General features: G+C 30.0%; 1 protein-coding gene across 1 annotated transcript; it reads left to right on the top strand.

The window, feature by feature from the left end:
- Window positions 1-4,069: 4,069 nt before the first annotated feature.
- On the top strand, window positions 4,070-10,051 carry LOC114386504 (probable polygalacturonase). Its single transcript, XM_028346519.1, has 5 exons — window positions 4,070-4,880; window positions 6,465-6,585; window positions 7,829-8,077; window positions 8,456-8,609; window positions 9,234-10,051. Exons 1-5 carry the CDS (start codon window positions 4,461-4,463, stop codon window positions 9,757-9,759), a joined length of 1,470 nt encoding a protein of 489 aa, XP_028202320.1. The 5' UTR covers window positions 4,070-4,460; the 3' UTR covers window positions 9,760-10,051.
- The last annotated feature ends 2,016 nt before the right edge of the window (window positions 10,052-12,067 follow it).

The following is a 12,067-nucleotide window of genomic DNA, read 5'->3' on the forward strand; positions in this document are numbered from 1 at the left end:
ATATTTTTTATGCATGTTGTGGTGATTCTAAGATCATATTAAATAATCAAAATATTAAAATTAATTTTTTTAACAAAGATTAAAACACTCATTTGTACGTGTGTGACTCCGTAGGTTCAATACTAAGTTGATAATATATTAATCAAGATAGGCATCTAACAATATTTATCAACGTTTGGATAACATGAAGTAATATATATGTGTGTGTATTACTTTCAAGAACCATTAGAAAAATAACATAATATTTTCTTCCATCCTTGCCGCTCTCTTAACTCTGTGGTATAATTGTCAAACTTTAATAAGTTAACTTATCATGAATAACTTAAGAAAATTTATTTCTTCCTTCATTCAAATTCTTTAGCCAAGGTTTTAATTTTATTATAGAGTTCAAACCCATCACCTAGAGTTGATGAATCTCTTCTTGAATAATCATTAATCCTACAAGTATTTAGTTATATTCACTATACATTCAACTTGTACTCTAAAGTATTATGTGTATGAAATTAAAATATAACAAATAACTTGTTAATTACTATGATAATTTCATGTCAAAGAAAATTTTATATTTCCTCCTAAGAATTTCTTATTGACAATACAAGGTAATATTAACCAATAGAAAATCTCAATTTAAGTCTGTGCAATCACATATTCGTATGTGCATCATCTATATATGTAAAATAATAAATAAGATTTATTAATATCCATCTGATAAATATTATCGTGTGTGTGTATATATATATATATTAACATATCCAGATTATTAATATATATTTTATTTATAATAATTTTATGATCAAGAATAATTTAAATTAAATTATAAGAAACATATTTCTTATTTTTATAATATCTATTATCATAACAACTCTTTAATTTTAATAAAAAATCTTTATCAAATAAACTATTTTATCAAAACAGTGTATAAAAAAATAAAATAATACTTTATTATTTTAACTATAATGAAATACATGATAATTAAATTGAATCTTGAACCAATACATTTATTTTCAACATCCTCGGCCAATAAGTGGCAAGCTGAGACCAATGTTCCTTCTCTTTAGAGTATTCTCACTTTAAATGGCTTTGGAAACTCAAGCTTCCTGAGAAACTCAGATTAATGTTCTCGTTAATTCTCCAGAACTCCTTGCCAGTTAACCTGGTCCGGTTCGAGACATATGTCTCCCGCTGCTGCTTGCCCTCATTGCTCTCACGGTTATGAGTCCCCTCTTCACTGTCTTCGTGACTGCCCTCATGCTAGGGAAATTTGGCTCCACCTAGGTCTCTTCCCTCTGCCTCGGTTTCATATCTTTACTACCAAGAATTAAATTGGGGGAGGATGAGAAAAGGGGAGTTTCAAAAAGAAAAAAAAAAATGAGAAGGGAATGATCTTTTTTCTTTTTTCTCAAAAGAGAATTACATGAGAGGAAGAAAGAGATAACGATATATAGTGTGTTTAGTGGGATAATCTTGACGTAAAAAATGAGAAAGAAAGTGTATTAGTTCGAATGGGGAGTAAAAATTGTAATTGTCTTCTTTTTTTTTTCTTCTTAAAATACTTGTTCTGAAGTCAATACCTCCTTGAAAAGCCAAATCTGGAAGTGAAACTATAAAATTCTCTATGATTACTCGAGGATAAGTTCTATCCTTTAAAAAAAATCAAAGAGAAAAAAATAATATGAACATTTTTATAAATTAAAATTAAATTATACATAAATTAAAAACCATCTTTTTAAAAATTCATGAGAGATCTTTTATAATTTAACTCTGGAAGAAACTTTTTTTTTATTGTCTTCTCCTTGAAATAATTTTGGAAAAGTTTATCCAAACCATTCTTTTCATAAACGAATTCAATAGTTGCATGTAATCAAACATACTGAAATTGTTTTAAGAATTGTATGCTAAAAAATATTGATGTTGCTTTTTTTAGAGGATGTAAATGCGTTGGTTTATATATATATATATATATATATATATATATATATATATATATATATATATATATATACGAATTGAGTTTCTTAGTTAAAACTATTTTCAATCTAATCAGAATTTTTCGAATTAAATTAAGTTGAATTTGTACAATTTTATTGACAAATCCTAATCCAACCAACCCGATCATAAACATATTGAGTTGAATTAAATCAAATGAATCTAAATATTTTAAAATTATTTTTTATTTTATAAAAATTCATTTTTTAACAAAATATTTTTTTACCTAACTTTATAAATATATAAATATATAATGACTACATACCCTCCAAGGAAATCAAATTCAGACAATATTTAATTAATAGAATAAATGGTTTGACCCAAGTATTAATCTTATTCTGTATATACAAAAATCCATAGAAAAATTAGAGTTTGTGAAAATAATAATTGAACTTAAAATGTGTAACTACCCTCTTTTACTCGTGGGCAAAGTCACGACTGCATCAATCTTAAATCATAAAGTGCAATTAAAATTACTAACTAAATTAATAATAGTTAATATATAATAAATTTAGAATCTATTATTTATATATTTTATCATAGTATCATTTATTAATTTTTAATTTATGATTATAAATATATTTTGTTATAAGTTATATTCTCCTTAAAAGATATTTTTTTTTTTTTACAACCTCCATAAAAGAATCAAATCTTAAAACATGTGTAACTTGTAAAAAAGAATATAGTGTATCGAATGTTGATTGGTCTCCATCACGTGACGCAAATAAATTGCTCTCTAAGAAAATCATGTTACTTTGTCACTTTCACCATTATTATTTCAATACGTTAGAAATGCCGTAGACAGTCACGGTATAGCATCGAATTTTACAAGAAGAAAATAATAATTTATTAGTCACTAAATTTAATGACAAATATATAATATTTGTTACTGATATAAGCGTCGCTAAAATTTTAATGTCATTTTTAAAATTTATATTTAAATTGGTTCGTGGTTAAAGTTAATTGTTTTTAGTATATATATATATGGAACTAATTGATATTTACATAAATTATCAAAATAATTTCCACCAAAGGCACCAACAATATATATATTGTTAAGTGTCTTCTATATAAAACAAGTTGCCAGAGATCTCTTTATTTGAGATTTTTATATTCATCGTATCAACATATTTGTATTAAGTAGTGGTTCCAACGATTACATCACCTAAAACTCGCATTGACTTTCAAAATAAATGATATTTCTTATGAACCAAGACATTCATGAATTTGGTTAGCTAACGTCCAGGATAGTAATGTGTTTGGATGAACTTCTCCAATATCCTCCGCCTAGAAAGTGGAGAAGATAAGTGTTTAAAAATAAAAAGAATAATTTAATTTGTTTTTCTTTAATTTATAAACCAATAACTTAATCTTTTGAATAAAATACCTACATCTTTATGGCTAGATAAATTTGCATTATGATTTCTTACATCTGCATGGTCTTCCAATCATCATTTAAGGGTCTAATTTATTTTTTATTTTATCATATATTTAATGTATATAACTTTTTATGAATAAAATTCCAAGCAGTTACTTCACACTTCATAAATTTTGCCAATCATCAAATAAAATATTGCAAAGTTAATAATAATTATTTTTGGGTATGAAAGTTAATAATAATTAGGAAAATGAAATTACAAATAAGTGATATGTTTCCTTAATTTCTTAATTAAATAAAAAATTTATTTTGAAGAAACCAAATCTGTTAAAAAGAAAATACTAAAACTCAACATAAATATTTCTTACATGAAAGGAAATGAATAGTTCATTTTTTTTTTACAGAAAATGAATAATTCATTTTAAGGAATGATAAATGGGCATATCAACTAACATAAAGTCATTTACGTTTAACTATATTTTCAAATTCAAGTTTTAACTAAGTACAAGTTATAATAAATATTAAAAAAAAAAAAACTCAGGCTAGACGTAGTCTCTAAAAACAATATGAAAAATGAAAAAAAAAACGCAATAATTATATCTCAAGAGCTTTAAAATTCAACAATGATTAACTCACACTTTCTACGTACTTATATATGCATATGTATCATATTAGATTAGATTACATAAACGAACCCAACAATACAATTATACAAATATGTTGTTAATATAAGTATTGATGATGTGCCATACCATATTGTCGAATTAATTCCAAATTCTCAACCACCATTCTGAATCGTGGTTGCAAATTGCAATCGTTCCATCATTTTCCTAGAAACATGCAACTTTCAGTTCTCGTTCCCTTTCAACCTCACACACCGTGCAGTGCTTGCCTTTGAATACACTCCATCAATCATCACCCAATTCTGATTTCTGACTACTACTACTATCACTTCTCTCACCATTCCCTCCAAAACCAAGCCACGTAAACAAATAAATAAATAAATAAAAACAACCTCGTCACGTTCTCATTCATCATAGGACGACCGTTTTCGAAGCAACCCACGTAAAGTAATTACCAGTTCGAGGCACGAAGGATGGTGGAAAACACAGGACAAGGAGGAGGCATATGGTTCCAGTTGTTCCACCCCAAAACGGCGCCGTTCGCGTCTCACAAGACGCTCTTTGTGTTCCTGTGGGTGGTCACGCTGGCCTCGGTGATGGTGTGGCAGAGGACCACCATCAGCGGGTTTCTTGTGCTCGGCGGCGTCCCCGTGAGGACGCCGCCGAAGCTAAGGCCGGTGGTGTTCTGTTTAACGGAGTTCGGCGGTGTTGGCGACGGCGTTACTCTCAACACGGAGGCGTTTGAGAGAGGCGTTGGTGCCATTTCCAAGTTGGGGGATAAGGGTGGTGGACAACTGAATGTGCCACCTGGGCGGTGGCTCACTGCTCCGTTTAATCTCACCAGTCACATGACTCTCTTTCTTGCGAGAGATGCTGTCATACTTGCAGTTCAGGTGGGTTTTCTTTCTTTCAAATCTGAATTCAATAGTAATGTTAATGATAACAACACTAAAAGTGACTTGTACTAGTTGAAGATTGTACAAAAAAAATATTGCATGTTTTGGAAGAGAAAGTTACAGATTGTGATTGTTCGAAAAAACAACGCATCAATTTTATTTTTTTCTTATATATATCTTGTGTGATTTCATGTGCATCAGATAGTTTTCTTAAACATGTTGTCTTAACTAGTAGATAAATTTTTTAAATGTTGTCAGATATTCGATTCCTGGATCCTAATCATGTGTGTTAAAATTTTTTATTAAAAACAATAAAATTTACTTATCCATTATGGAGGTGTGTCTGTGAGCCAAATAGGCACGTCCAACTCAACCTGCATACTGTAGCTTTTACCATGGGTAAATGTATATCTTTGAAGCAAATTCAAACACATTATTAATTGAGGAATATCCTCCGTGAAAATAAAAACAAAAAATATATTCGAATGTTCATTTTCTATGTGATTTAAAATGAAAAAAATTGTCAAAATTCAATTAGATTTGTATGTTGGTATTATTTTTAATTTAAATTAAATTTATCCCAATAATTAATGTCAAGTATATTGTTAGCGGTGGTCTCTTCCTTAGAGTCATGTTTACGGTGATCGTGAAGCTAGTTAAGTGACTGATGAGCTTGCGAAATATGGTTTGTTGGGGGCTTTAGTTCCCTTTCTGCACACACGCCAAAAATATTATAGTTAAACACTAAAAAAAATGTTAGTTTGAATAGAAATGGACTTTATTATCATAAATATTTTAATTTTTTATGGGAATGATAACTAGGTGTTAATTAGGGAATTAAAGGCAATTTTTATAGAAAATACAATATTATATTTTTAATAATACTATAATATTTAATAAAAAAAATATTAATCAATTTACTGACCAGTGTGTTTGTTAATAAGTTTTCTTACAATGAATTTAATTTTTATATATTATAATGAATTTAATTTTTATATTATTAATCAATTAAAAATTATTATGCGCGTGACTTTTAAAATAATTGACATAAAAAAACAATAAGTTTTTCTTATATTACAATCTATATTGAGATGATAATATAAAACTTTTTAAATCTAATCTTACCTTACATTAATCTTGGATGATAAGAAATTTAAAGTTTAAAAGTTATGCATGGTTGATGATCGTTGGAAATAAATTTTTACCTCATCAACCAATCAAAAACCTTTGTTGGATGATAATATAAGAAATTTAAAGTTTAGAACTTATCATATAAAATAATTTGTAAATAAACAACTTTATAAAAATCCTTTATACCGTCAATATATTGTTTACTCAAACTTTAAATCTTACACTTTTACATTGTGAGGCTATTTTAATTTAACAAAATTATTTTATAATTACTTTTTATTTTTATTTCCTTAATCAGGCAGTTTGATAATAATAACCAAATGTCGGTCCCACTATTCCACTCTAATTCTATATTTTTTGCTTTACATCTAACCTAATGTCTCTTTCCACATCTCTTGATTAAAACATTTTACTTACTATATATTTGTTATCCTGTGTGATGATTAACAGGATGAAAAGTATTGGCCACTGATGCCTGCATTGCCTTCATATGGGTATGGAAGGGAGCATCCCGGTCCTCGATATAGCAGTTTAATTCATGGTCAAAATCTTGTAGATGTTGTCATAACAGGTAAGGATAAAAAAAGTCATTATCCTCTCTCGAGGACAACTGTTTTTACTTCAGGATTTAGATAATTTTTTCTTTTAAGAATTTAATTATAAGAGAAGAAATATTGAGTTTTTCCTATAAAGTTAAAATCAACGTATCAATTTAACTTCTATAGAAGCTATTTCATCTAACTCTAGCTAAGATGTATAAATTAGGAAGACTCAATTCATTTCACCACTTCTAATTTTCTTCTCTTATAAATGTTTATGGAGAAACAAATTTTAGCATCCAAATATAATCTAATTATTATATTTTGAAGAAAAGAAGGAACATCAACTGTCTCAAAGAAAATAATAGTGTCCAACTTTAGCCAATGCAACACAGTACTACTATTTGATAACTTTTGCATTTCGACAGTAGTTCATCAATGCAAAACATGTGGAACCTCCTAGGGCGGCTTGTCTTGTTTAAATTTATTTGCTAGGTTAAATTTTCAAGTTTGTGTATTAATATGAACCAATATTGTTTTGATATCAGATGAGAAACCAGTTTATTTGGTGTTTTTAATTAACCCCTTCCTATTATTTTCAGTTGAATAAACTGGCCCGTGCCACCATTCAACAACCTACACCCCATAAAAGGGAAAGGCCTAAGCTAACATAAATCTCTCTTTAATATCATCAATCATCATGAATCTAAAACTGATTGTTTAATCAATCATTCCAAATGCCGTATAATAGTTTAGTTTGAAGTTTACTTGTTTCACATTAGATGAACTACATGAAGTAGTAGTACAGAGAAATTATAAGCAGGGTGAACTAATTAGGAACAAACATGCCACAGTACTGTTCTACAAACCACAAACACCTCTCTTGTTCGAAATGTTATCATGTCGGACACGTTTTCAATACCGACACACTTAGACACTTGTTTGATATTTATCTGACACTTCTTATTAGATTTCTGATTCAAAAATTATTCTTTATTGGCTTAAACATTTAAGTCGTCACTTTTACACGGTTAACACACTTAAAAAATCATAGAAAGTTGGTTTAAAAAGATGAATGTACCATTAATTTAGATATTTTATTATATGTTACTCATTTCATTTGATTAGAATCTTTCTGTTTTTGTGTGTATGCAGTGTCCCCATATCTTGTATTTTAGACATTAGTTTAAGTGTCCGTTTCCGTGTTGTTTTAGAGTCCGTGCTTCATACATTTCTTTGTGTTATACTTTCTCTCTATGTTTCTCTTGTTTACAGGCCACAATGGTACCATAAATGGACAGGGACAAACATGGTGGACAAAGTATCGCCAGAAGCTTCTGAACCACACAAGGGGGCCACTTGTTCAGATATTGTGGTCTAGTAACATTGTGATTTCAAATATTACTCTGCGTGACTCTCCCTTTTGGACACTTCATCCATATGACTGCAAAAATGTTACAGTAAAAAAGGTTACTATATTGGCTCCTGTTTCTCATGCTCCAAATACTGATGGCATAGATCCTGGCAAGTATCTTCTACAAAATGCTATATTTTTCATATCTTAATATATGATGTCCTGATTATTTCTATCCCCTGCATTAAGTTACTAAGGTAATTGATGAAAGAATCTATCATCTTGATGGCTTCCAAATAAATAAACTTAGAAGAGGTTACATTACATGATCTGACTCACTATCTGTTCTTCTGTTAATACCTTATGTGTCAAATGTTATCTGTAATGCTCTCTGGATGAAATCAGAGAGAATCCTTTTGTGATTACTTTTTAATTTTTATTGCTGACTTCACCTAATGGGATAAGACTTTTGTTGTTATTGTTGTTCCGTTTGTTTGTTTGTTTGTATCAGGAATTTTTACAAGTCTCAATTTCTATGATATGAACAGATTCTTGTGAGGATATGTTGATAGAGGACTGTTACATAAGTGTGGGGGATGATGCAATTGCAATAAAAAGTGGCTGGGATCAATACGGAATTACTTATGGAAGGCCTTCCAAGAATATAGTAATTCGAAACCTTGTTGTTCGCTCTAACGTCAGGTGAAGGGAATTCCTAACTCAAGCCAGTTGTACTTATTGCATGCCTTTCAGCATCTTGTTTATCATGCTTGCTCACAGGCTGCAGCCATATATTGCTGTTTCACAAGCACTGTTTTGTCCTTTACCATAAATTCTCTAATCTACAACTTTCTATTTACCAGCACATCCATATATTCCATATCATAGATGACCATAAGCTTCGAGTCTATTCTACAATACCAAACAAATTCACTGGCATGGAAACGATTTTGGTGTGTAGTGTTGATTTGAATTGTTTCCATAGGCTTAAGGTTCTGTTTATTTTTTAGGAGAAGATAAGAAGATAAAATGAATTAAATTTTTTTGGTAAGTTAACTTATACGCTTTAATTTTTATGGAAACTCTCTCAGCTAACTTCTCCAAAAATTTAAAGTACATACGTTAATTTCAATTTATGGGAAGTTTAATTCATTTACCAATTTATTCTCTTCTCAAATAATTTTGATATACTATTCCTAATCAACTGTTGTTTGGAAAAATCAATCCTAGTTAACAACTTGATATTCATTAGTGTCTTCCCATGTGCTAAAGTCTTCACATTGTAATAATTTAACTTGGGACTTTTGTTTGTATGAGATGCAACAGTGCTGGCATCTCAATAGGCAGTGAGATGTCTGGTGGGGTATCCAATGTCCTGGTGGAGAACATTCTTGTATGGGAATCAAGGCGTGCCATGAGAATCAAGACTGCTCCAGGAAGAGGCGGATATGTGCGGCAAATAACATACAAAAATCTAATGTTAAAAAATGTGCGCGTTGGAATTGTGATCAAGACAGATTACAATGAACACCCTGGTGCTGGATATGATCCTAGAGCACTTCCAATACTCAGAGACATAAGCTTCATGAATATCCGCGGCCAGGGTGTTCGCGTGCCGGTTCGAATTCAAGGCAGTGAACAGATTCCAGTTAGAAATGTGACTTTCCAGGATATGAAAGTTGGCATAACCTACAAGAAGAAACATATCTTCCAGTGTGCCTTTGTCCAAGGTCAGGCAATAGGGACCATATTTCCTTCTCCCTGTGACAGCTTTGATCGGTACAATGAGCAAGGACAGCTTGTTAAGCATGCTGCTTCACAGAATGTCACAGATATAGATTATGAAATTTGAGTAGTCTTGTTTTCCAAACTTTGTGTGTGTATGCGCGCGTGTATATAAGTGGCATGTTTAATGAAAGCATGAGAGGAACTAATCTTGGTCATGAAGGATCAAGGTTGTTACCTTTCTTAGGGTTATGAGTTGTATATAGGTAAAATTTTCTGATGCTAATATAAATTTTCCAGGATTACAAAAATGCATAGGCATGCTCATTTCATTTTTTAGGATTTATTGCTAGTGTATTAAGTTGTTATTATTTTTCTGGAAAGGAAGATATACAACAGGTGATACTAGTCTAGAAGAAGGGAACTCTTTTGTTTTATTATCCAAAGTTACTTGGAGGCCAATCTAGATCTCTTTAAATAATAGCCAGAAAACCTTTTGAAAATAGCTTAAAGATGGAAGCCTAGTCACTGCTAGACAATTAGTGGATGAAAACCCGTGTTAGATTTAAGTATATTTAGGTATCATAAGCTCTTGTTTTACCTATATGAATGCACGATTGTTTATGAAAAAGTTTATTTCATATAGTAATTTCATTATGCTTGATGAATGACTCAATAAGTTGTTATATAAATATAAGCCGTCTATACCTTGGATCCCGTGGAAAATCCATATAAGCTATATATTAAACTAGCTGGTAAATCTACATAGTTTAATTAACTTAGTTGGCTTAACAGGGTGAGTATGAGTTATTATAAATTTTTTAGTATATGTTTTTAATTGACACGGGTGAATGTTTTTGTTGATTGAAATGAACATTAAAACATATTTCTTCCTTTCAATTCATTCATTGCGTGATCATAAGTTCATAACCCATAAGCTCCACTTCTCCAAATATAGCTTGGCGCCATGGCTGATTGATGGTGGATTCTCCAAGAATGTCTACATAAACTATTTAAAGTACTCCCAGTTGTTAAGATATGTTGCTGCCTTGTATAATGAATTGGGTAACCCTTTCGATCTTGAATTGGGCAGTTGCTTTCTGCACCTGTTTTAAGCTTCTGGAACACCTAATTTAAAATATAAAATTACATTCTAGAAAGGACTCTTTGGAATATAAAAATTTACATTCCGAAAACACCTTTCCAAAATGTAATTTTAGATTCTGGAATAGGTGCAGAAAGCAAAGGGAGGTGCAAGAAGAACAAGCCCTTGAATGACATATCGGAATTGAGCTAGTGGTTGGACTTTTGTGTAGTTGGCCCAAACAGAATTTAAGAAAAAATGTCAAAAACAAACTTTTAAAAAGACAACTTATTTTCATGAAAAATTAAAAGAAATTTTGAAAATTTAGTTTAATAACTTTTGACGTCTATTTTTTTTCTTTATTTCAAATCTCAAAATTTAAAAATTCACTAAGTAATTTTGTCTAAAAAAAAATTATGTTTTGTGTTGGTCTAAAACTAACTTTTTTAACTTTAAAAATTATAGAATTGTCAAATAATTTAAATTGAAATTTAAAGTTTTTTTCTTCAATCTAATATTGAAAGTAACTTTTTAATTATAAAAAAAAGTGAGACCAGACATTGCTTTAAGTTATTAGTTAGGCCCAATTCATTCTTAATTTTAATACCGTTCTTCTGCGGTGAAAAACTGAGGAAAGTTTATAATGATTCGCACAATAACAAGAGTTAGCTTTTGTTTCTAAAAATACTATTCTTAGTTATATCAATATGACAATATATTCTCTAGTATCTACTATCTAGTCACGTTGTGGTGTCTTCATATCTTAAATTAACAGACAGTGCCTGTAACAATTAAGATGTCTAGTGGCGTAATGGGTATCTAATATCACTTATAAAGGGACACCTTCAGGGAATATCTATGTATGCTTGATATTATCAATATGCATGGGGATGGATATTTACACAGAAATAGCCTATACGCATCTGCCATTTGATAATGTTCCTGTTCTGATTGTTATCAAGACACTGCAAATGAGCCGACACTGCAAAATGTTCCTATTGCTTCCGGCACTTTCTTTTTGTCTTCTAGAATAGTTAATCCAAAATATAAAATTATATTTTAAAATGTAATCTTTTTTTAACTGCAAATCCGCCTATTAATTAATTTATACCTTAAAATTATATTAAAAAAATGCAGGAAGCAACTTAGACAGTGCAGAAAGCAACAACTCAATTGTAATATAAAGCATGAACTTAAGCCCTTTTTCTAGTCAGAGTTTGTTTTAAGGTATAAATTAATTAATAGGCTGATTTTCCTTGCTGTTTTAAGTCCTAATTTTTGCATATAATTGTTACAAAATGCACTTCAAATGGGAGATTGTTAGAATATTGTGTTTAAATAATTAATGTAG

Source organism: Glycine soja, chromosome 15 (genome assembly GCF_004193775.1).
Source record: "Glycine soja cultivar W05 chromosome 15, ASM419377v2, whole genome shotgun sequence".
Lineage (NCBI taxonomy): Eukaryota > Viridiplantae > Streptophyta > Magnoliopsida > Fabales > Fabaceae > Glycine > Glycine soja.

Coding starts and splice junctions, on each gene's coding strand:
- LOC114386504 (XM_028346519.1), top strand. CDS start 4,461: ATGGTGGAAAACACAGGACAAGGAGGAGGCATATGGTTCCAGTTGTTC. Junction 4,881..6,464: donor CTGTCATACTTGCAGTTCAG/GTGGGTTTTCTT, acceptor GATGATTAACAG/GATGAAAAGTATTGGCCACT. Junction 8,610..9,233: donor GTTGTTCGCTCTAACGTCAG/GTGAAGGGAATT, acceptor GAGATGCAACAG/TGCTGGCATCTCAATAGGCA.